This window comes from Rhinoderma darwinii, chromosome 4 (genome assembly GCF_050947455.1).
Source record: "Rhinoderma darwinii isolate aRhiDar2 chromosome 4, aRhiDar2.hap1, whole genome shotgun sequence".
Lineage (NCBI taxonomy): Eukaryota > Metazoa > Chordata > Amphibia > Anura > Rhinodermatidae > Rhinoderma > Rhinoderma darwinii.
This window is the reverse complement of record NC_134690.1, coordinates 205,005,235-205,031,434: the sequence shown is the minus strand read 5'-3', so window position 1 is coordinate 205,031,434 and position 26,200 is coordinate 205,005,235. Positions and strand designations below refer to the sequence as shown.

At 39.6% G+C, this 26,200-nt stretch overlaps 1 protein-coding gene across 1 annotated transcript in view; it reads right to left on the bottom strand.

Moving 5' to 3' along the window:
• CYB5R4 (cytochrome b5 reductase 4) overlaps positions 1 to 26,200 on the bottom strand; it is a 269,520-nt gene that overhangs the window by 117,175 nt on the left and 126,145 nt on the right. The window contains exons 8-10 of the mRNA XM_075862092.1: positions 18,080 to 18,173; positions 8,432 to 8,461; positions 5,983 to 6,105 (exon numbers count right to left, since the gene is read on the bottom strand). Of these exons, the coding sequence (XP_075718207.1) occupies positions 5,983 to 6,105; positions 8,432 to 8,461; positions 18,080 to 18,173 (247 nt within the window). The remainder of the gene's footprint in view (positions 1 to 5,982; positions 6,106 to 8,431; positions 8,462 to 18,079; positions 18,174 to 26,200) is intronic.

The window sequence follows — 26,200 nt, the reverse complement described above, 5'->3', positions numbered from 1 at the left end:
CTGGCATGACTGAATCAGAATGCCGTATATGCCGGACAGCAAGATAATCGCTATACACAGTATCGGGACACTGCTACTATGCAAAAATTAAATTAAAAAAAATAAAAAAAAAAAAAAAAAAAAAAACAAAAAACAAAAAAAGTTTACTAGAGAGTTTGTAAAACGGTGCAGAAACGCACAATGTGAACAGAGTGATACAATAATAATACAATTTTATTAAAAAAAAAAAAAAAAAAAAAAAAAAAAAAAAAAAAAAAAAAGGTTTACTAGAGAGTTTGTAAAACGGTGCAAAAACGCACAACGTGAACAGAGTGATACAATAATAATACAATTTTATAAAAAATAAATAAAAGGTTTACTAGAGAGTTTGTAAAACGGTGCACAAACGCACAATGTGAACAGAGTGATACAATAATAATACAATTTAACACGCTGGCGCTGTGAGGTGATTAAAGGTGATGTTACAATTACTGTAAGCAGCACAAAAGATGTTACTGTGATCTGGGAAGGTTATCAGTGGACTAATAGATCAATGCGCTAATAAACTAGGGTAAATCAAAATGAGCAGATTCATGATAGGCATTGCAAATTAGTATACACGCTGAAATACCAGAGATATACGCGCAAAGGTGTACCAGAACGGCATAGTAAGAATGCCATTTATGTCAGACAGCGATATAAGTAGTACACAGAATAATACAATAATATCTATGGATAGATAAAAGGTATGAGATATTACACTCATCGGGCTTAGTAGAGACCAAGCATTCAGAGTCAGTTGCTATCAAAGTGACTCATAAAGAAACGCAGTGAGTTATAATTGATCAAAATATTCAAACCGCCGCTATGTCGCTTACCAAGCTGTAGCCTGGGGGGTACCTGAAGCAAATACTAAGTATGATTGATAGTAGTATATTCATATAAGAAATGTGGATAGTAAGGCAGATTATAAAGAGTTTAATGACTACATTGTCAGTACAGTACCAGAATAATCACACAAACTGAAGTATAGTTCCAGTGTTTGGGTAACGTGTAGGATTCACAGAAAAGCAGCAAACGTAAATCCCTCATTGAGGCCTCCTGGGCTGAGAGATCCAAGGCGATGGATCCAACGTGCCTCCTCCTGTAACAACTTGCGGTCAAGGTTACCTGCTCTAGGGCCAAGTTTGACTTGCGTAATGCCCCAGAATTTCAAGGAGCGAATGTCCCCATCATGTACAAGACGGATGTGCCTAGACAGTGGTGTATCCTCTTTTTGGTTTATAGTGCTTAGATGTTTAGAAATTCTCCTCCGTAATTCTTGTATTGTCTTCCCTACATATAACTTAGGACAAGAGCAGCTGGCTATGTAAATAACTCCCTTGCTACGGCAATTAATAAATTGTTTAATCCGATAGGATCTGTTATCAAGTGGATTGGTAAATTCTTTTGTAGTAGCCATTAAGTGGCAAAAAGAACATCGGCCACATGGATGAGAACCAGTGACCGATGTCTTCAGCCAATTTTTTGACACAGAAATCACTCCAGAATGATGACTATGCACCAGATAGTCACGTAGATTTCTACCTCTTCGATATGTGATGTTTGGTGTGGAAGGAACAACACCCTGTAAGTCAGGGTCTGCCAGGAGAACCGGCCAGTGACGTTCAAGAATATCACGAACCTGTTTGGAGCCAGTATCAAAGGTCCCAATGCATCTTACACTGGTCATTACAGCAGATTTGCCAGTGACTGTTAATTGTTGATCAGTAACGGATTTACGTTCACATAATAGATCTCTTCTATCAGTGGCTCTCGCTCTGGCATACGCTTTGTGTAGCCATTTTTTGGGATATCCACGTGCCAAAAACTTAGTGAAAAGCCCATTACACTCCAATTCAAAAGACTGCTCGTCCGAGCAGTTACGTTTGGCACGGAGATATTGCCCTATTGGGATTCCCTTCTTTAAGGCAGGGGGGTGATAACTGTCCCAGTGCAGCAGGCTATTAGTGGACGTTGGTTTACGTGAGATATCCGTGTGGATACCACCAGCAGGATCCAGAGAGATTTTTAGGTCCAAAAAGATGATCTCCTTTTTATGAATGACGTGGGTAAATTTCATGCCTATATGATTAGAATTGAGTGTGTGCATGAAGTCGTGAAATGTGTTTAGGTCCCCATCCCAAAGGAGGAGAATATCATCAATATATCTCCCCCAGAACAGGATGTGACAAGTGTATGAAGCTAAAGTGTCAGTGAAGACCAAGGTATCCTCCCACCACCCCAAAAATAGGTTTGCATAGGTAGGTGCACAAACAGTGCCCATAGCTGTTCCTTTGGTCTGCAAATAAAATTTGTGATCAAATAAAAAATAATTGTGAGTGAGAAGAAACCGGAGTAGTGATAGTAGGAATTTGTTATGAGCATGAAATTGAACTCCCTTGGTACCCAAAAAATGTGCAACTGCTGTGAGGCCAAATTGGTGTTGGATATTAGTATAAAGTGATTCTACATCTATACTGGCAATAAATGTAGAAGAGGTCACATGAATCTCCTGGATCCTGTTGATGGTATCCTTCGTGTCCCTTAGAAATGAAGGCAGGGAGGTGACAAATGGCGAAAGGATTTCATCCAAGTACATACTAATGCCTTGGGTAAGACTATCATTGCCAGACACGATTGGTCGACCCGGTATTGGGCGAGACATCTTGTGGATTTTCGGCAGTGCGTAGAATGTCGCTAGTGTAGGAGTAGGGTTATAGATGCGTTTGAATTCTTCATTACTAATCATATTCTGTGTCTTGGCTACATCAAGTAACGTGTATAATGCACTGAGGAACAGATCAGTCGGATTTTTCTCAAGGATCATATATGTAGTGGTGTCATCTAACAGTCTATGGACCATGGCAACATAGTCATCCTGGTCCATGACCACAATGTTGCCCCCTTTATCGGAGGGTTTTATGGTTATTCTATCATTGTGACACAATTCGTCCAATGCTATTCTTTCCATTTCACTGAGATTAGCTAATGCTCTTTTTTTATCTGGTCTGATTTTCTTCAAGTCAGCACATACTAGCTTGACAAAAACGTCTATATGGGCATATTGTGAAAATGGTGGGGTAAGCCTGGACTTAGGACGTAATGAGGAGAAGGGACCAACTGCTGTAATGGGTCCAAATTCATTTTCATATAGGAGAGTTTCGAGATCTCTCAGTGTATTCTGTTCTGTACTGTCAGTTCCTCCCATATTCAGGGTATTATTTTTAAAGTATTTATATAAGGCCACTTTTCTGGCAAATAGGTTCACGTCCTTGGTCCAGGTAAACTCATCATACAATGGAGTGGGGGTAAAGGATAGACCCCTGCGTAGAAGTGTCAATTGAGAATTATTTAACTGAACAGGGGCATTACGCAAGTCAAACTTGGCCCTAGAGCAGGTAACCTTGACCGCAAGTTGTTACAGGAGGAGGCACGTTGGATCCATCGCCTTGGATCTCTCAGCCCAGGAGGCCTCAATGAGGGATTTACGTTTGCTGCTTTTCTGTGAATCCTACACGTTACCCAAACACTGGAACTATACTTCAGTTTGTGTGATTATTCTGGTACTGTACTGACAATGTAGTCATTAAACTCTTTATAATCTGCCTTACTATCCACATTTCTTATATGAATATACTACTATCAATCATACTTAGTATTTGCTTCAGGTACCCCCCAGGCTACAGCTTGGTAAGCGACATAGCGGCGGTTTGAATATTTTGATCAATTATAACTCACTGCGTTTCTTTATGAGTCACTTTGATAGCAACTGACTCTGAATGCTTGGTCTCTACTAAGCCCGATGAGTGTAATATCTCATACCTTTTATCTATCCATAGATATTATTGTATTATTCTGTGTACTACTTATATCGCTGTCTGACATAAATGGCATTCTTACTATGCCGTTCTGGTACACCTTTGCGCGTATATCTCTGGTATTTCAGCGTGTATACTAATTTGCAATGCCTATCATGAATCTGCTCATTTTGATTTACCCTAGTTTATTAGCGCATTGATCTATTAGTCCACTGATAACCTTCCCAGATCACAGTAACATCTTTTGTGCTGCTTACAGTAATTGTAACATCACCTTTAATCACCTCACAGCGCCAGCGTGTTAAATTGTATTATTATTGTATCACTCTGTTCACATTGTGCGTTTGTGCACCGTTTTACAAACTCTCTAGTAAACCTTTTATTTATTTTTTCTAAAATTGTATTATTATTGTATCACTCTGTTCACATTGTGCGTTTTTGCACCGTTTTACAAACTCTCTAGTAAACCTTTTTTTTTTTTTTTTTTTTTTTTTTTTTTTTTTTTTTTTTTTTTATAAAATTGTATTATTATTGTATCACTCTGTTCACATTGTGCGTTTCTGCACCGTTTTACAAACTCTCTAGTAAACTTTTTTTGTTTTTTGTTTTTTTTTTTTTTTTTTTAATTTTTTTTAATTTAATTTTTGCATAGTAGCAGTGTCCCGATACTGTGTATAGCGATTATCTTGCTGTCCGGCATATACGGCATTCTGATTCAGTCATGCCAGTACACCAGTGTGTCTGTCTCCGTGTGTAGACTCGTACACTTATCTACAGTGTCCATGATAACTCTGCCTATTATGTCTTTCTACCCTATAAACGTATTGATCTATAAGCCCACTAATAACTTCTTTAGATCATAGTAATATTGTTGTGCCGCTCACAGCAACTATAATATCGTCTTTAATCAGGGCACAGCGTTTGTACCTAGAATGGTACTATTACTAATCACATTCGTTACTATCCCATCACTTTTCTCACTTTGTGCCTCTGTGCACTTATCTATAAACTCATCGGTGACCTCTTTCTTGTATTATAGTAATGTTATAATTATATGTACAGCGATTACCATCAAGCAGCCTGGTGTGCTTGTGCACTTGAGTGCTGTTCATTGGTGGCATCTAACTAGTAAGTGATTGGTGGCAGAATCTGTCAATCAACGGAGGAGGAGGCTCGGTCCTCTATTCCTCCTTGGATAGGCTATCGACTGATTGTGGACACATGTTCAGCTAGTTGCAGTGAATACTTAATGAGACTGACACCGCCGCTCGCTGTCATTGGCCCCGATACCCCTGAGGACGCTACATCGTAGCGAAACATGTCGGGGGGGCTTCTACCTTTATTTTAATAATTGTCCTATTGACACCTTGGAATCTAACTAATAACTAGTTCTCTGTGGTTGTGGTACTTAACCCTTACTAGACAGAGCTCTTACGTCTGGCACTGTGCTAATTGCTGTCAGAAATGGACATTAACTTTTAAATTTCATGTAGTCTGTCCTTGTTGCAAATTGAATAAAGACTTTTTTATTTTATTTTTACTCTTTAATAATGGTTGGAAAACAGGGCTTATTTCTGCCGGCAGGCAGCCTTTTTTGAATTTAACTGTTGCACGCCCACCAACTATTGAGGTCCGCTCCATTGTATTATATGCCTCCAGAGCACAACTATCTTAGGCTCTGTTCACATCTGCATTGGGGTCACGTTCTGACATTCCTTCGGAGGTTTCCGTCAGAACGGGACCCCGAGCAGACACAAACGGACACCGATCCATCACCATTGATTTCAATGCTGACTGAGCTGGTGCCCCTGATTTCCGTTTGTCTCTTTTGTGCACCAGGTCATTTTGCCGGAAGCAATAGCGTAGTCTACTACGCTATTGCTTCCAGATAAACGGCGGGTCCGGTGCACAAAAGAGGCAAACGGAAACCACGGACACCGACTCCGTCACCACTTAAATCAATGGTGATGGAGAGGGAAACTTCTGGTTTCCGTTGGTGTACGTTTGTGTCTGCTCGGGTTCCCATTCTGACGGAAACCTCCGAAGGAACGTCAGAACGGGACCCCAAAGCAGATGTGACCTTCGCCTTAACACAATTTAGAAAGCCGTTCCACCATGAGCAGCTGTACAATATCCTACTAACCTCTTTGAGACTTTTTAATAAAAGAGTTATCGCCTTCTAATGACTGTCCCAGGTTCTTCCAAACGCTGTGATCCTTCTTCTGCAGAATCACTTCTATTTTTCCAGTACTACTTGATGTACAAACTAGATGCACAGTAAAAAGTACTCGGTATTAATATACACTATTGAAGAGAATAATAATCCTGCTAGAAATATCTAGATTATCACTCATTCAAAAAAGACATTTATTTATTTTCCAAATTTCATTTTTATAACAGCATATCATCAACACAAGAATGGATTTTTTTTGCACATAAAAAAAACTATAGGCTGACAATACAAATATATTCTTCATTATTTGAAAGAAATATATTATACTGTACATAAATCCCCAGAAATATCAACTCTACTTTCCCCTCAAGTCTGCTGCTCTATGTTGTTTCCATTTCTCCACAACTTCTGGCCCATGAAGAAAAAGCATTGCTTATTTGACCTCACGTCTCTGACTGTTCTCTCGCCTACCTGTGCAAAGTAGACATCTAGACAGGCTTGGCAGTGATACCTTCCTTTCTCCAGAGGAGAGCAGTGGCATGTAAATGTGTGCTTGAGTGTATGTAGCAAGTCTGTGTATGTAAAAGTATGTAGTGAGCATGCGAGTGTGTGGGCAAGTGTAGGTAGTATGTGTTTGTGTGTGCACGTGCATGTAGTGAGCATGCATATATGGATAATTTTACCTTGCAGGTACTGCCATTGTGGTGTAATTTACACTAATGTTACATAAACCCCAATATGCTACTTAACTTATATCACAAGATCCAGTCACAGAATCAAATGATGCTGGTGTAATCTACTGTGTAGGTATGAAAGCTCTGTATACATTTCTAACTAAGAATATCTATGAAATAATATAATATATAAATATAATCATTTATTAGATTTATTATTACATATCATGATAGTGTTGTCAGCAAAAGCTGTAATAACTGCTGACAGACATCTGTAGTCTTTCATCACTATCATATTCTGAAATTGGAGATCTAATGGTAGATCATTGACATGTGGTCAGTAGATCACTGATGCCCTATTCACAATGAGGGCACTTCCGTCCACAAGTATTGGAGCATAGCGGCAGTAATTACCACCACAGTTCAGAGGAAACCCTTCGTTTCTGCCACATTCTTCTATCCGCTACTCAAACAAATTTAGTATATCGTTTTTATATTAAAATACGTGTGGTTGTTTTTAGAAAACATTTGCAAACTTATAATGTGATTGGAACATGTATGTTTGTGAAAAATCAAAACCAAAAATAGTAACCGTATAAATACAGTGTATGGCCTAAACAGGGTAATTTCTTTTCTGTGTGTCGAAAAAATACATTTATATTCCGAGAGACGTTAAATGGTCACTAACTTTTCAACAAACTTTGTGTAAATCAATAGTACAATCGAATCTAAGAATCTTTGTAATATATCTTATTAGAGAAAAATGACTCTCTTTCCACTTATTAACCCCTTCCCTCCTTTAACTAATCACTCACTTTAAATTTACTGCTTTTTCCATCTCCTCAAGATGAGATGAACCATCAGCTTACTGAGGGGTCAGGATACAGCTGCACATAAAAGTGTATAAAGAGGAGGGAGGAGTGGAGCAGGAGAAGAGTGAGATAGGGGAGAGAGACACACAAACACATTGCAGCAGCTTCATAGTAAGTGTTACTGCTGTATAATCTCCATGTTGCTGCTGCTTCTAAATGTGTGACAAGTAGAGATAGGAGAGCAGGATCTTCTCTTCTCTATGAGTGCAATGTATGGCAGACATGATAGCAGTTATGCTCTACCAACTCGTTCAGCGAAAACTGAGAAAAAGAGATAGAGCCTTAAGAGGGGAAAACTGCTAAAAAATAAATAAATGCAAAAATACAAGTTATATAATGGCCAGAAAAAGTATTATTCATCATGTACACACATGGCAGCTTATTCTGAAAAGTCATCTGAAAGCTTAGGTATGCTTTAAGAACCTTCTGTTTATTTAAGAACAGATGTAGCCATCTTTATCTGGACTCTTAACGCATTAAATACAGTGGCAAGAAACGAACTTGAATTTTTCAATGACTTGTTTTGCAGCAAGTTATCAGAGTCAAGATGAACTTGGCTACATCTGTAGTTCTCTGCCAATGTTGCCTACCCCTGCTACTACAGTTAGTGATGGGGTACAGCCCCCTCTCCCAGAGACCAGGGAGTGAAAGCGAAGTAAATACAAAGACTATACCAGATAGTGTTTGAGGTATTCATTTCCATAAGTCTTACTTTCCTTTATTCTTTTCAGACAAACAAGCCCACACAAAACAATGCAGAAATAACCGAAAATAAGAATTGAATGCAAAATGAATTTAATTTAGGTTTATGTGCGGTTTCCCTATTAAGATAACTTAGAAACAGAATTTCAACAGATAAACATGGTCTCTTACCTTCAAAGTTCTCTATGGTATGACTCAATTCTAGAATAAATGAATAGTACATTTTTAAAAACTAAAACATGCTGTTTTTTGCCATGACAATGATGTGAGTAAATAACAGACAATTTTCTTAGTGCACGGCATACTAACTGTATACAGAGTGTTTTCATTAATAAGAATAGTTCAGCCATATTCACACGTTCAGGGTTATGCCAGGATTTAATCGTGGATTTCTTAACTAAATCTTGACAGCATCAGGTAGCATTTGCTGGCTGAATGGTGCATTCTATACCCTGTTGACATGCTCAGGAAAATATCTGCGTGGAATAATGAATGCGCTACAGATTTTAAAATGCACAGCTTGTTCATTATTGCCGCGGATTCCACTTTGAAAAGCCATTCGATTGGCTCCATTAATTTACAATCTACTGTCCAATTCGCAGCAGAAAGGAGTTTTAGCTTTCTGCCGTGGATTTTCTAAAAACATGACCTTTGTATAACAGACATAAGTAACACATACATACAGAATCTAACTGTAAGTAAATGGTATCTAAATTATTTTGAGAAAGACATGGATTTAATGTATAAAATAGTTGGCTCTACAAGTCTGCAGTTAAGAGCCCGCACCGAAAAAATACGATATAGTAATGATGTCCGCACAATTACCTGCGGAAGGATGGCTGTGATTGACAACCAGTCTTCTGCGGCATTCTTCTTCAATTTATAATGAAGGCGGCATCTAAGTGGCCTAAACAAAGGAAGGAGGCTCCCTTTGTCTTAACATCTCCAATGCTCAAATATGGCAACCAGGGGCCTAAGAAAGTCCCCCATGATTTTAATATGTAGATGTCTATTAGGTCTTTCCTTATTCATGGCCTAATAGATGCATGTCCGTTTTTAACTCACAGGCAACAATGCATTGAAAACAGAGGGATTCCAAAACAATACTTCTTAAAAGTAAAATTCTAAGTAAAGTTCTTAAAAAAAACAAAAACTTACAAATGAAAAAGAGAATATACACATACAAATAGCATTTATTGAATAAAAGTAATCAAACAAAGAAAAAACTCTATACATGTTTGGCATGCCCATAAACACAATGACCTACAGAATAAAATGTACACTTTATTTATATGGCACGGTAAGGGGCGAAAGAAAATCCCCAAAAACCTATGTTGGAATTGCCAATATATATGTACCCCAAAATAATACAACTCGTCATGCAAAGGCTTCTGGGACTTATTATGACTTTAGGTGATTTCCTGGTTTCTATACCTACATACTCACACTGACTACTCAGTGTTGGCTACTTAGCTCTTTTTGCATGTCATTTTTGACCAGGGTCTACACTTTACTGTTAAATCTTTGCATATCTTTCTGGAGATACAGCTCCAGGCTTCTGCTATATATTCATTTGAGTATACACAATTATGGCATGACTGTCAGTATGACTCTTGTTTGGCATTTTCTGATTTATTGTATATATGCCATTTGTCAATAAATCTCATGTTGTCCACTGTGCATATTTTAATTGTTTGTGGTTTTTAGGTCTTGATGGCCAATATGTTCTTGTATTTATTGTAATAAAGGATTATATATTTTTGCAAATTCTTTGGTTGTACTGGGTTTTATATTTTACCCTTAGGGGTGCTAATATCTGTCCTCACATACAGTTATAGGTATTTATTATTTATTATCGTCATGCAAAGATACCCTCATTTAAGTATGCTAATGTTTATTTCAATAACAGAGGTAGGACCCGCATCTATCGGACATATCCTGTGGACATATAAATGTCCTTCATGGGAAAACCACTATAAATGCCGCGGTCACTATTGACCGCGGCATTTAACGAGTTAAACGGCCAGGAACAGCGCCATCACTGTTCCTAGCCGTTAGTGTAGCGTGTCAGAAGCCGATACCTGCAGTGTATGCAGCGGGCTCAGCGCGTGAGCCCGCTCCATACATCATCCCCTCCCCGCTCGATGATATGCTGGCACATCACGGTTCGGGAAGGGGTTAAGTGAGGAGCGTTATTCTTGCTAAAAACTGCATCTTATAGTCCGAAAAATACGGTAGTTTCTTAATAGACAACTGGGCGTGTTTTTAACTTTTTACCAAATCAGCATCATACACTTCTCTCCATTCATGTCCATTTGTACTCCGCACAGCGTGATCTCGCGAGATCATGCTGTGCTGTCACATACATCCACATTAAAGAGGCTCTGTCACCACCATAAGTGGCCTATTATCTACATAATGTGATCAGCGCTGTAATGTAGATTATAGCAGTGTTTTTTATTTAGAAAGACGATAATTTTTGACGGAGTTATGACCTATTTTAGCTTTATGCGAATTACTTTCTTAATAGACAACTGGGCGTGTTTTACTTTTGAACCAATTGGGCGTTGTGGAGAGAAGTGTATGACGCTGACCAATCAGCGTCATAAACTTCTCTCCATTCATTTATTCTGCACATTGTGATCTTACTAGATCACTATATGCAGCCACATACACTAACGTTACTGAAGTGTCTTGAGAGTGAATAGACATCACTTCCAGCCAGGACGTGATGTCTATTCAGAATCCTCACACTTCGGTAACGTTTGTGTGTGATTTACAGCACAGCAAGCGTAATCTCGCTGTAAACTGTCATTTACAGCGTAATATCGCGAGATTACGCTTGCTGTGCTGTAAATCTCACACAAACGTTACCGAAGTGTCAGGATTTTGAATAGACATCACGTCCTGGCTGGAAGTGATGTCTATTAACTCTCAAGACACTTCAGTAACGTTAGTCTGTGAGTATGTGGCTGCACATAGTGATCTAGTAAGATCACTATGTGCAGAATAAATGAATGGAGAGAAGTGTATAACGCGGATTGGTCAGCGTCATACACTTTTCTCCACAACGCTAATTCGTTTCTAAATGACCAGTGAAAGAAGCTGGGCTGGAACAATGAGAAGTGTATGACGCTGATTGGTCACTGATTGGACAACGCCCAGTTGGTAAAAAGTAAAAACACGCCCAGTTGTCTATTAAGAAACTAATTAGAATAAATCAAAAATTGTTCATAACTTGCTCAAAAATTATCGTTTTTCAAAACAAAAACCACTGCTGTAATCTATATTACAGCACCGATCACATTATGTAGGAGACAGGGCACTTATAATCTGGTGACAGAGCCTCTTTAAACAGGCTATTTTCTGATGACAATTCAGGTTTGATTCCATTGTTGCAACCCTCTTTTAGAACAAGCACTATTAAGGAGCTTGAGTATATTTTCTGTCATTGTGGTATAAATAGTTTCAGCCTTTGTTGTACACTTGTGGCGCCATTATTTAGCGAGAAAGGTTGGACTGGTATTGAACAGATGGGTCCACCAACCTTCATAAAGGTCTTTATTAATAATAATAATAATCATTAAGTATTATCAATAACAATTCAAACCTCATGTTTGTGTGAAAAGAGTTTAAGTTTATGTTACACATGGTGTGCTGCGTTACTTCAGGTTTATTGCTTTAGGAGCCAGCCATTGGGAAAACATAGAATGTCTGTCTGCCATTAGTACTGTGTGCTCATTCTCTCAAGATGACAAAGGGTACTACCACTAGCTGTCTCAGACTCATAACAAATAGTAAGAGCATGACATAAAAGTAAGGTTCACTTAAAGAGAAAAAAAATACACAATGGTGCAGACATAGGGCATTATCCCACGTTTGAAATTGTGAAGAATAAGACACTATTGAATAATGCTCACCTGGTGATGTCGTGCTAGGAGCACGGCAGCCCTGTAGACATATTCTAGGGAATGTAGAGGTCCAGGAAACTGCAAGCCGTGGGTTCGTCCGAATGTAAAACTTTGTCCGGTTACAGTTTGGGAAAAAAGTTGTATAGGTATATTCCTAGGAATCTATACCTAAAAAGAAACCTTGGTGCGGCGCTGTTCCCTGCTCGTGAAAATCCTTTGAGTGGTACCCAGTAATGAATATCCAAAAGTAACGTTGAGGTTATGCAAATAAAGGGTTTTAATTGTGATCATAAAAGCAACACGTTTCAGAGCTGTACCAGCTCCATCATCAGGCAGTATCACAGAGATAGGTTAGTGCCTGAATAGTGCAAGCAATTGTACTTAAAAAAAAAACAGGAAGAAAAAGTAAAATTTTTAAGTACAAATACTTGCACTATTCACACACTAACCTAGCTCTGTGATACTGCCTGATGAAGGAGCCGTTACGGTACCGAAACGGGTTGCTTTTATGATAACAATTAAAACCCTTTATTTGCATAACCTCAACGTTACTTTTGAAATTCACTTGGTTTTTATTTTTCCAAAGTACAATACAAAAGTATACAACATCCCAATGATACAGTCTCACAGTGTTGTATACAGAACACAGAAAAAGCTTGCACCTTTAGCTATCAGAAACATGCCTCGGACGTTGACATACTGACATATTAACAGACAAACAAACATAAAAACAGACATACAAAGAGTGGTGGTGATAAATACAAGCAATTATACATATGAGATATCAAAAAGGAACAGTATGATACGAAAACCAAGTTAGCACAGATGCATTCACAGAGTAACAGAGTTCTTGCGGAGAACATGGGGTAACTCCGTCCAATCAACGTTACTTTTGGATATTCATTATTGGGTACCACTCAAAGGATTTTCACGAGTAGCGAACAGCGCCGCACCAAGGTTTCTTTTTAGATACAGCTTCCTAGGTATAGACCTATATAACTTTTTTCCCGTACTGATATCAAAGTAAGGCCTAGTTCACATCTGCATTGGAGGCTCCTTTAGGGGCCTCCGTCTCAGATTCGCCAAAAATATTTTATTTTTTATGCATGCTGCGCTATGTTTTTTGATAAAACCACAGACACCCCGGCGGAAACCGGACAGAACCCCTTAAAGTCAATGAATTCGGCTGGCCGCCGGTGGTGTATATGGTGCAGCAGAACCGGCGCTTGCCATTCCGTTGTTCTGCTCCGTCAGAGGATCAGAAAAATAAAATGGCAAGTGCAGATGCAAACATAGCCTAATAAGTTCAAATAGTGACACACGTCAGTAAGGCTACAATCTTTTTTTTTTTTTCTTTTGTAGAATGGGAACACTCTTGTAATCCTCGTTATATCCCAAATTTTCATAAATGGCAGACAGGCCGATTTCAGCATGCCTGTCACTTATTAGTTAATGTTCAGTAGTTATTGAGTATTTAGAACTTCTACTAGAGGCCTGCAGGAAGCGCTGCAAGTACGAGTCCAAGTATATTCATATATTCCCACTCATACCGCCCTCCAGCCGCTGTTTGACACTCAACTCCCTATTACATCTTCTGCCTGGTTCTTAGGTGTTTTATGAAAAAATAAATAGTCATGTCTTGTCTTAGAGCTTGCGATCTCCTTAGCTCTGAAGTATACCATTTGTATATCCCCTGGTTGCCATTCTATTATAAGTTTGCCGGTATTCACTGGTATTCCCTTAGGATTACAGGAACGTTGTCTGGCTCTCATACATTCCCCCACTGGTAGGTTAACTATTACATGTTTTGGAGGGTAGCTAGTTGCGTGCAGAGTGGAATTGCCTGCCATAAAATAATTGTCAGTAAATGATATGTCACTGACAATATATACTCTTTTAATACACTTGAATAATCCATGTATTTAGTCAGTTCCTCGGTAAACACTATCAAAGCTCTGTTGTGAGGATCACTTCACCCAAGTGAAGTAATCCTGCCATTTTAGATCGCTCATGATCTTCAGGACCTCTGTACTATGCTTAACATAACTTGGCATTCCTCGAACTAGAGCCTGCAACTGCTTGTCTAACCAAGTACAAATTGGCCTCAAGGGTGGAGGAAAAAAATCGCTTTATGTGTTTGAGGAAGTGCATGCAATATAGGCCAAACTGGATGTTTATTCATAACATATATAATTTGTTTAACACTTAACATACGAAGAAAAACTCCCTCTGTAAATAGATGCAAATATGATTTTTTATTTTCAATGGATCACTTTTCAATCTGATATATTTTTATCCCTTCGCATTTTCATCACTTTTCTCCCATAGAGATCCCTATCCAAGAAACCAAGATGACAGTAGAGTCTCCCTTATCTGAAGCATGAACAATAATGTTATATTTATCGCAGAGTTGTTTTAGCACATTCAATTCCCTCTTGTATAGGTTATATTGAATACATTTTATGTCATGTAGCCTTTTAACCCCTTCAGGACGGAGCCTGTTTTGGCCTTGAGGACGAAGCCGATTTTTTCAAATCTGACATGTGTCACTTTACGTGGCAAGAACTCTGGAATGCTTTTACCTATCCAAGCGATTCTGAGACTGTTTTCTCGTGACATATTGTACTTTATGTTAGGGAAAAATATTTGGTCCATAAATTCAATATTTATTTGTGAACACCCCCAACATTTAGAGAAGATTTGCAAAAATTTGCATTTTTATAAATTTAAATGTATCTACTTGTAAGACAGATAGTAATACCACACAAAATAGTTACTATTTTACATTTCCCATATGTCTACTTTATGATTGCATCGTTTTTTGAATATTCTTTTATTTTTCCAGGACGTTACAAGGCTTAGAACTTTAGCAGCAATTTCTCATATTTTCAAGAAAATTTAAAAAAAACATTTTTTCACGGACCAGTTCAGTTCTGAAGTGGCTTTGATGGCCTTATATATGAGAAAGTCCACATAGATCACCCCATTTTGAAAACTTCACCCCTCAAAGTATTCAAAACCCTAGTGTGCTACTGGACTGAAACACAGGCCTCAGAAGCAGCACCTAGTGGATTTTGGGGCCACCTTTTTATTTTTAGACTATATTTTAGGCACCATGTCAGGTTTGAAGAGGTCTTGTGGTGCCAAAACAATAAAAAAAAAACAAAAACAAAAGTGACACCATTTTGGAAAATACACCCCTCAAGGAATTTTTCTAGGGATATAGTTAGCATTTTGACCCCACAGTATTTTTGCTAAATTTATTTGAATTAGTCTGTAAAGATGAAAATCTACTTTTTTTCAGAAAAAACGTAGAAATGTTTAATTTTTACAAGGAATAAAGGAGAAAAAACACCTGAACATTTGTAAAGCAATATCTTCCGATTACGGCAATATGCCATATGTGGTAATAAACAGCTGTTTGGACCCACAGCGGGGCTTAGAAGAGAAGGAGCGCTATTTGGCTTTTGCAGCTCAAATTTAGCTGAAATGGTTTTCGGGTGTCATGTTCCAAAGCACTTGAGAGATCAAAACAGTGGAAAACCCCCCAAAGTGACCACATTTGGGGAACTACACCACATAGGGAATTTATCTAGGGGTATAGTGAGCATTTAGACCCCACAGATCTTTTGCAGAATTTATTAGAATTAGGCAGTGAAAATAAATATCAACATTATTTCCACTAAAATGTTGATTTTTTTTCATTTTCACAAAGGATAAAGGAAGAAAAAGCACCCTAACATTTGTAAAGCAATTTCTCCCGCGCACGGCTTTACCCCACACATGGTCATAAATGTTGTTTTATTAAAAATTAATTAAAGGAGTTCTCTGTGCACTTTATATTGATGGCCTATCCACAGGAAAGGTCATCAATATCAGATCAGCGTGGGTCCGACTCCCGGCACCCCAGCTGATCAGCTGACTGAAGGGATCGCAATGACAAACGTCACAGCCTCTTCATAGCTTACCAGGCACAGCACTGTGCACATCCATAGTGGCTGTGCCTGGAATTGCAGTTCCGATCTTATTAAAGTGAATGGTACTTAGCTGAGGCACAGCCACTACAGATGTGTACAGCGCTGTGCCTGGTAAATATTAAAGAGGCTCTTCACCACATTATAAGTGTCCTATTTCCTACATAAGGAGATCGGCGCTATAATGTAGATGACAGCAGTGCTTTTTATTTAAAAAAACGCTCTATTTTCGCCATGTTATTAGCGATTTTAGCTTTATGCTAATGAGTTTCTCAATGGACAACTGGGCGTGTTTTACTATTGACCAAGTGGGCGTTGTACAGAGGAGTGTGACGCTGACCAATCAGGGTCATGCACTTCTCTCCATTCATTTAGACAGCGCAGAGGGATCTAAAAGGATCCCGATGTGCTGAGGAAATGAATGGAGACAAGTGTATGACCCTGATTGGTCAGCGTCATACACTCCTCTGTACAACGCCCACTTGGTCAATAGTAAAACACACCCAGTTGTCCATTGAGAAACTCATTAGCATAAAGCTAAAATCGCTAATAACATGGTGAAAATAGATAGTTTTTTTTAAATAAAAAGCACTGCTGTCATCTACATTATAGCGCCCATCTCCTTATGTAGGAGATAGGCCACTTATAATGTGGTGACAGAGCCTCTTTAAGCTTGTAAGGGATTAATCAGCAGAGTCTCTTACTAGGAAACACAGAGGACTAAGCAAATATTAGGCTTGTAAATCAAGTAAGTGTCAGCCATCTCCATCTTAGGGTAAGTTCGCACTGAGTTTTTTTATGTGGAAACCGCGCCAAAAAACGGCTGAAAAGGCCTCCCATTGATTTCATTGGGAGGCGGAGGCATTTTTTCTCCCGCTAGCGGGAAAAAGCAGCGACATGCCCTATCTTCGGACGTTTACGTCTCTGACATCCCATTGACGTCAATGGGAGGCAGAGAAAGCGTATTTCGCGGCGTTTTTCCCCGCGGCTCTTAATGGCCGTGGGCGAAAAACACAGCGAAAATCGGCATAAAACTCTGTGTGAACCTACCCTTAGTAAAACATCCTAGGCTCTGTGTGTATTAGTAAGAGACGTCCATGCTTCATTAACAAAACAACCCTACAGGTCTGTTAACACTGTGTTTTGAGTGTACAATCGGCATATGCCAAACCCATCCCTAGTGTCGCATTAATCCAATGTATGCAAAAAGAGTTCCCTTATGTCATAGGTCAGGGATACTTTTTTTTTTTTAAACTCTGTTGAACAGAGTAGTCAACTACGCTACTTTATACAGAGAAACAGAGTAAGAAAAAGTACATTGAACGGTATACTTTTTTTTTTGCAATGGGACACAATGGGTGATGTATGCCAATGCATGCTTTTACAGTAGCATACGCCAGAGCTATACGTCAAGAAATACACCCAACATATACCACCAATGGAAGACTGAAACGCAGCAGTGTGAATAGAGCCTATCTTGCGTGAAATAAAGTTGTATCTGCTGTCCATATCACAGCAGAAAGGTCCAGTGTTTGCACAGCTGCTGTTGTACGAAAAGTCTCCCTCCTCACAGCCCCTATTTCCCATTTGAAAAAATAAATCTCACAATGCTGTCATATTCGTGAGAATTTAAAAGGTACACTGACTGACAGAGAACTGTATTAAAGGGTTAAATCTGTAGTTTTCTCTATTATATATATATATATATTTGAAAAATTACTTATATTATGGTTTTATGTCCCATCCGTTTATAAATTAAATGGGGACTAAATGACAGAAGGAATTAAAACATTGGTACTACTAATGGAGTTATGTAAAAGCTGCATCAAGCCACACAAAAAATGGTCAACGTAAGAATTAAAAATAAAATCAGTGTTGCTGCCAGTCTGCTCAACAAATCATTCACACATTAGTAAATTGATGTAGCAACATACCAATGAGCAGAAGATAGGAGTTTTCTCCTACAGTTATCTCTCCTCTGAATATGTTCTCTTGGTAATCAACTGTAACCATCTCCGAACTAATGTTCTGTTTCACAAAAGAAGAAATGAAAAGGAACAGTTTACTCAGCTTTATTCTTAAGTAAAATAATATCGTTCTTACAATAAGAAAGGACAAGATCACTGTGTGATGCTCTAAATATCTAACAGGAAATTGCTTGAACTCTATTGCTAATGTATTGCAACATATATTTCAGGATGGTATGAAGCCTAAATCCCTATTTATAGTGTACCAGCATTTAATTACTCTACCTTTGTTATTATATTTTATATTATTGATGTACTCTATACTATATATTTAATATAAAAATGCTAAATATGGATGCCTACGTAGTCCGTAGTCCTTTCCACCGTCTGTAATCTCTGCCAGCAGCCAGCCTGCATTCATGCTAACACTGCCATATTTCGTGACTCAGACTTTTTTGCATATCATTATTGCCAACAACACTATAAGAACAAGTTTATTCAGTTGCCTATGTCTAGATTAGAGAGGAAACCTTCATCACTACAGTTAAGAATGATAAAGAAAAATCTACACAAACACATACACATATATATATATATACACATACATACATACCACACACACACACACACACACACACACACACACACACACACACACACACACACACACACACACACACACACAAAGAGGCTCGGTCACCACATTATAAGTGCCCTATCTTGTACATGATGTGATCGGCGCTGTAATGTAGATTACAGCCGTGTTTTTTTATTTAGAAAAACAATCATTTTTGACGGCGTTATAACCTATATTAGCTTTATGCTAATGAGTTCCTTAATGCCCAACTGGGCGTGTTTTACTATATGACCAAGTGGGCGTTGTGGAGAGAAGTGTATGACGCTGACCAATCAGTGACCAATCAGCGTCATACACTTCTCTCCATTCATTTACTCTGCAGATAGCGATATAGCTATATCGCTATGTGCAGCCACATACACAAACACTAACATTACTGCAGTGTCCTGATAATGAATATACATTACCTCCAGCCAGGACGGGATGTGTATTCAGAATCCAGGCGTAGTCTCGCGAGATTACGCTGTAACCTGTCATTCACAGCGAGATCTCGCGGTGCTGTAAAGCACAGAGACGCTACAGAAGTGGTCAGGATTCTGAATACATATCCCGCCCTGGCTGGAGGTAATGTATATTCATTATCAGGACACTGCAGTAATGTTAGTGTTTGTGTAAGTGGCTGCACATAGCGATATAGCTATACCGCTATCTGCAGAGTAAATGAATGGAGAGAAGTGTATGACGCTGATTGGTCAGCGTCATACACTCCTCTGTACAACGCCCACTTTGTCAAAAAGTAAAACACGCCCAGTTGTTCATTGAGAAACTCATTAGCATAAAGCTAATATTGGTCATAACTGTCCAAAATGATTGTTTTTCTAAATAAAAAACACTGCTGTAATCTACATCATGTACAATATAGGCCACTTATAATGTGGTGACAGAGCCTCTTTAAATACATACACCCATCAGTCATAACATGCCTAATATTGTGTAGGTCGTCCTCATGCTGCCACCACAGCTTTGATGCATCGAGGCTAAGGTCTCAACAAGAGCACTGAAGGTGTTGTATGGTATCTGGCACAAAACTATTAGTAGCAGATCCTTTATAGAGGTTTTCCGAGATTGAAAAAAGGGGGGGAAATGCCATAAAACAATAAAATAGCCATTACTCACCTGACTGATCAACCAGCATTTTATCAAAGCTGCTCCGGTGTCCAGTGTGTCTACCGCATAACTGCCACTGGGAATAGTGGCAGCAAATATTCACGTACTGCCAGACATAGCAGAGCATTAGAGCGTGTGGCAGGCACCACCAAAAAAAGAATAGCGGGAAGTGTGCCTGAAACTGCTTGTACTCACAGAGCCAAGAGGACCTGCTACCAGGACAGGGGTAGTAGCAGTCCTCATTAAACCCTTGTGAGGCATGCCAGTGATATGTGCGAGAGACCCTTCTGAACAAGGTATTGGGTCTGAATGAACTTCAGCCCTGGACAAGAGAGAAAGCTTCATTTGGAGTCCCCCACAAACATTGCTCCGCCACCCGAGTATCTAAAAAACAGACTGTGTACAAGGAGAGTTGTTTGCTACCTGTCAACTGTATTGCTGGATAAGTGTGTGCCTGTACAGTTCTTAAAGAGACGTGTGTGTGTGTGCGTGCGTGTGTGTGTGTCACTACGTGGCCTGGGACTGCTCTCTGGTCGATGTGCATAACGTTAGCGAGGTGCACATTGAACGTACCCAGCTAGGGAAGGCTGGATCCATGTAGATAGTGGAGTAGCGGTCACTGTGAGCCATGAAGGTGCAAAGTAATCCTCTTCAGCATGGCTGGTACATCTTGGAGATACTAACTAGGTAAGCTGTGTGGTAGAGGGTAGTCCCTCAGCAACCCGTAGCAGAATGGTTGGGACATGCTGTAAAGACTGCAGTCACTTTCGCGGAGCCTAACTAGGTGGGAACTCCAACGGAACTGGTATCCTCAACCACGATTCGAGGACCGCTCAGGTTGTCATGCCACTCGTTTAAATAAAATCTGTTGAAAATGCAACCCTATGTGATTGATTCAGAAGCACCCATAACATACCCACATAATTATACACAGATAATTATATATTTACCAGCTCTGGCGACCCAATGAATACATAAAACGGAGTCCAATGGTACTGAAGGTGTCCTTTTTTTCTATAATCCACCTTGGGGAAAGGTAAAACACAAAGGTAATGGCGCAGCAGTTTTCAGTGATGGCTGGGATTTGTAGTTCTTCAGCCGTCCCTGGCTTCTTCCGATGTTTTCAAATAAGATACTTATTTTTTTTGTGGGTACACATTTCACGTTCTTGTTACAAATACAACTTGATTGGCCTTAGTGGTGTACGGCACGAGACGCTGTAGCACTCTATACAAAGAATATCAGGGAGCGTTGGAATGCCAAGGGATTTGTCAGGTGAATAATTTGTCGTTTATGTTCTTCTGGCAATTCCCTCTCTTTTATTTAATCTAGAAAAATCCCTTTAAGCCCTGGAAGTTGCAAGGTGGGGCCTCCATGGGGCAGACTTGTTTTTCCGGCATATCCCACAAATGCTCGATTGGATGGAGATCTGGGGAATTTAGAGGCCAAGTCAACACTTTGAACTCTGTCTTGTTCCTCAAACCATTCCTAAACAATTTTGGCAGTGTGGCAGGGCAAACATTTCTGCTAAAACTGTACTTGGTCTGCAACAATCTTTAGGTAGGTGGTACCTGTCAATGTAACATCCACATGAATGCCAGTACCAGCAGAACATTGGTCAAAGCATCACACTGCTTCACCAGCTTGCCTCCTTTCCATAGTGCATCCTGGTATCATCTCATCCAAGGTAAGTGATGCACACGCAGCCGGCCGTTCACATGAATTAAAAGAAAAGGTGATTTATCAGACCAGGCCACTTTCTTTCATTGCTCCATGGTCCAGTTCTGATTCTCACATGCCCATTGCTGGCGCTCTCGACAGTGGACTGGGTTAGCATGGGCTCTCTGACCAGTCTGTAGCTACACAGACTCAAACGCAGCAAGCTGCGATGCATTGTGTCTTTCCATAATAGCCACCATTAGCTTTTTCAGCAATTTGTGCTACAAGTTAACCAGTTATAATTCCTTGGAACACTTTTAGAAGGGCCTAACCACTGCATACTGGGAACACTCCATAAGATCTGCCGAGTTGGAGAATCTCTGACCAAGTCGTCTAGTCATCACAATTTGGCCGTTGTCAAAGTCGCTCAGATCCCTACAGTAGCCCATTTTTTCTGCTTCCATAACATCAATTTCAAGAGTGGACCGTTCACTTGCCTAATATATCTTAACCCTTGACAGGTGGCATTGTAATGGGATAATCACGGTTATTCCTACAGAATGGTCCCCGGTTATAAGTGGTGTACTCCAGGGTTCAGTGCTGGGACCACTATTATTCAACTTATTTATTAATGATATAGAGGATGGGATTAATAGCACTATTTCTATTTTTGCAGATGACACCAAGCTATGTAGTAATGTTCAGTCTATGGAAGATGTTCATAAAGTACAAGTCAATTTGTACACACAGTGTTTGGGCATCTGCTTGGCAAATGAGGTTTAACGTAGACAAATGTAATGTAATGCATCTGGGTACCAACAACCTGCATGCATCATATGTCCTAGGGGGAGCTACACTGGGGGAGTCACTTGTTGGGAAGGATCTGGGTGTACTTGTAAATCATAAACTAAATATCAGCATGCAATGTCAATCAGCTGCTTCAAAGGCCAGCAGGATATTGTCGTGTATTAAAAGAGGCATGGACTCGCGGGACAGGGATGTAATATTACCACTTTACAAAGCATTAGTGAGGCCTCATCTAGAATATGCAGTCCAGTTCTGGGCTCCAGTTCATAGAAAGGATGCCCTGGAGTTGGAAAAAAATACAAAGAAGAGCAACGAAGCTAATAAGGGGCATGGAGAATCTAAGTTATGAGGAAAGATTAAAACCTATTTAGCCTCGAAAAGAAGCGACTAATGGGGGACATGAATAACTTATATAAATATATGAATGGCCCATACAAGAAATATAGTGAAAACCTGTTCCATGTGAAACCCCCTCAAAAAACAAGAGGGAACTCCCTCCGTCTGGAGAAAAAAAGGTTCAATCAGCAGGGGCGACAAGCCTTCTTTACTGTGAGAACTGTGAATCTATGGAACAGTCTACCGCAGGAGTTGGTCACAGGAGGGACAGTAGATGGCTTTAGATAATTTCCTAGGAGCTGAAATGTTTTCATTCTATGTCACTGTGTAGAATTTGTGTTTGAATGTTGATCCAGCCGGATTCAACCTTTCTCTGGATCAATAGGGGTAAAACAGAGGTCTATAATTTCTCTAATTCCTTCCCTTCCCCCCATCCCTTGGTTGAACTTGATGGACATATGTCTTCTTTTGACCGTACCAACTATGTAAGGATCGGTGAGTGGTTTTAATGTTATGGCTGAACAGTGTATATTGGACACATGCTGCACGCACGCCACACATTGGAATATACTGCACGCAAGCTAAGGACACAATCTGCACACACACTCATACATTACACACTCGCCAATCACACACTGGACACATGCTTGAACCAGGTCACTCATATATTAGGACACATGCCACCCACAACCGCTTACACATTTGCACACACACTACACATACTGGACATATGCCGGACATTTGTTGCTCACTTTTTGATACATGCCGCACACACGCTACACTAGATTTACACATACACAGGCAGTTGCTATCATTACACACATATTAATGACACTACAAACATAACAAACACTTCAACATCATCACATGGCAATATTTATCTGCTATCTTTTGTAGTTTATTTTGACACAGATTTGTTTGCTTAGCTTAAACCAAGCCCTAAGCACTCATAAGACCTGCCCAATCATGCCCTTAAGCCACAACCCCAGCAGCCATGGCTAAAAACATCAAATGTAGGTAAACCCCCTCCAAGCTTGCCTTAAGCTAAGTTCACACTAGCGTTAGCATATGTTTACCTCTCTTCCGTCAGAGGAAGGGAAGACTGAAAGATTAAACGGAAAGCAACGGTTTCGTTAGAATTACCATTGATTTCAATGGTAATTCTTTTGTTTCAGTTGCTTTCCGTTTGTCAAAGTTCGGTGTTTTTTTTTTACAGAAGCAAAAGTGCAGTCTGCAGAACTTTTGTTTCCGTGAAAAAAACGGAAAACCAGCGAATGAAGACAAACGGAAAGCCACTTAAACAAAATAATAACAATTGAAATCAATGGTAATTCTAATGGAACCGTTGCTTTCCGTTTAATCTTTTTCGAACCTCTCTTCCTCGATAGAGCGGTAAACGTATACAAACGCTAGTGTGAACCTAGCCTTACCGCTCGGCTTACCACCACTGATGGAGCCCATAGTCACTGTCTACCTACTGTTTGCTGACTGGGCCCTCCTCAACTAGCTGTGCCCACTACTGGTACATTATTTTGCACATTTGAGTATAAGCATTTGAATGCAAAACTACATCTTATGCTATGTTTTACAAGAAGTTCATTATTTCAGCTCTGGAAGCACCATTTATAATAAAATACATAAATCTATTTATGCATGAAATGAATATATAGTACCCTCTATATGGTGTCATGTTCGCACTTTTCCATTTTGTTTTAAATTCTTTATAAACTTTAAAAATAATAGGAACATAAAGTCTTCGGTATCAAATCAGTAGTTTTAATAAGTCTTAACCCTTTCCCTACCAAAGATATATAATACGTCATTACTTTGCATGCTTGCCGTGACTAGAATATAAAAGGAGTAGAGCTTAGATCTTGGCAACATAATAAAGAATCTTAGCATTCAGACGATATCAGGCCCAAAGCTCTAGGTGTAATACTCGGGGGAGCAGGACTAGCTTAAAGTCGGGGAGCAGGATGAAAAAAGTTTTACTTCCTGGTTTTGTATCTTTGTAATAGAGGGGTGGGAGGCGCAAGTGACATCAGGGAGAAAGATTACAACCTGCCTGTTACGGTCTGAACATTTATTCATGTTATCACCTCTTTTACCAGTCAGAAAGGATATGTGTTCTTTAAATTAGGGAACTGTTTTTTCCTACGACAGGTGTTAGACCGTTTGTCGACTCTGTGACTCAAATGTGAACGAAGCATGATCCAGATAACGTTAAAAATCTGTGTCTGGACTCCGTTCATGGGTACCGTCATTTCCGCCAGGGGAAGCCATGCACGGAATCCAAACGGAAACCATAGGTTCATTATTTCAGCTCTGGAAGCACCATTTATAATAAAATACATAAATCTATTTATGCATGAAATGAATATATAGTACCCTCTATATGGTGTCGGAACCATAGGTTTCTGTTTGCATCACCATTGATTTCAATGGCGACAGATCCGGTGCAAATTGTTTCCGTTTTTCCCCGTTGTGTAAGGGTTCCGTTGTTTTGACGGAATCAATAGCGCAGTAGACTATGGTATTGATTCTGTCAAAACAACGGAACCCATACACAATGGTGACAAACGGAAACAATTTGCACCAGATCCGTCACCAATGAAATCTATAGTGATGCAAACGGAAACCTATGGTTTCCGTTTGTTTCAGTTTGGATTCCGTTCATGGGTTCTCCTGACGGAAATGTCAGACGGAACCCGTGAACAGAATCCTGACGCAGATGTGAACGAAGCCTCACAGAGATTTTTGGTCTCTTCAGTTCTAGTGATTATGTAAAGATATGTGCATGTAGACATGTGCATCGTTCATATATCCTAAGTATGCTTATTTTGAACTTTTATTTTAAGGGTACGTTCACACAGGGCGGACACGCTGCGTAAAAGAACAGCGTATCTGCCCTGGTCGCCGCAGGGAATTCCGTCTGAGAAAGCGAAGCAAATTGTGGTGCAGTTTTTGGAAGAACGTCCGCTGCGGAAAACCGCACGTAAAAAAAAAGTTTCATACTTACCCGTAGCCATGGTGACGCGTCCCTCTGCCATCTTGCAGCCCAGCCTCCTGAGATGACGTTTCATCACATGTGACCGCTGCAGCCTGTGATTTGCTGCAGCGGCCACATGGGAAGAAACGTCATCCCAGAAGGCTAGCCTGGACGAAGCAGCACAGAATTCTGGGTAAGTATAAATTATTTTTTTCTGAGTTGCGATTTTTGCGAAGATTTTCCGCCGCAAAAATCACAATATCTGCTATTTATCGCGGGTTTTACCTCTCCATTAAATTCAATGTGGAAAACCTACAACAAAAAAGCAGGTATTACGCAAATACAATTGACATGCTGCGGAATAAAAAAACGCACCGCAGGTGAATTTGAGCGTTTTTTCCCGCTTATCATTTACGTGGCGTGTGGATGAGATTTGATCAAATCTCATCCACTCTGTTGCAACTGTATTATGCTGCGAACTTTCGACAACGACATCCATCGCGAAAACTCTGCAGTATTTACACTACGTGTGAACCCGGCCTTAGAAGGTGTT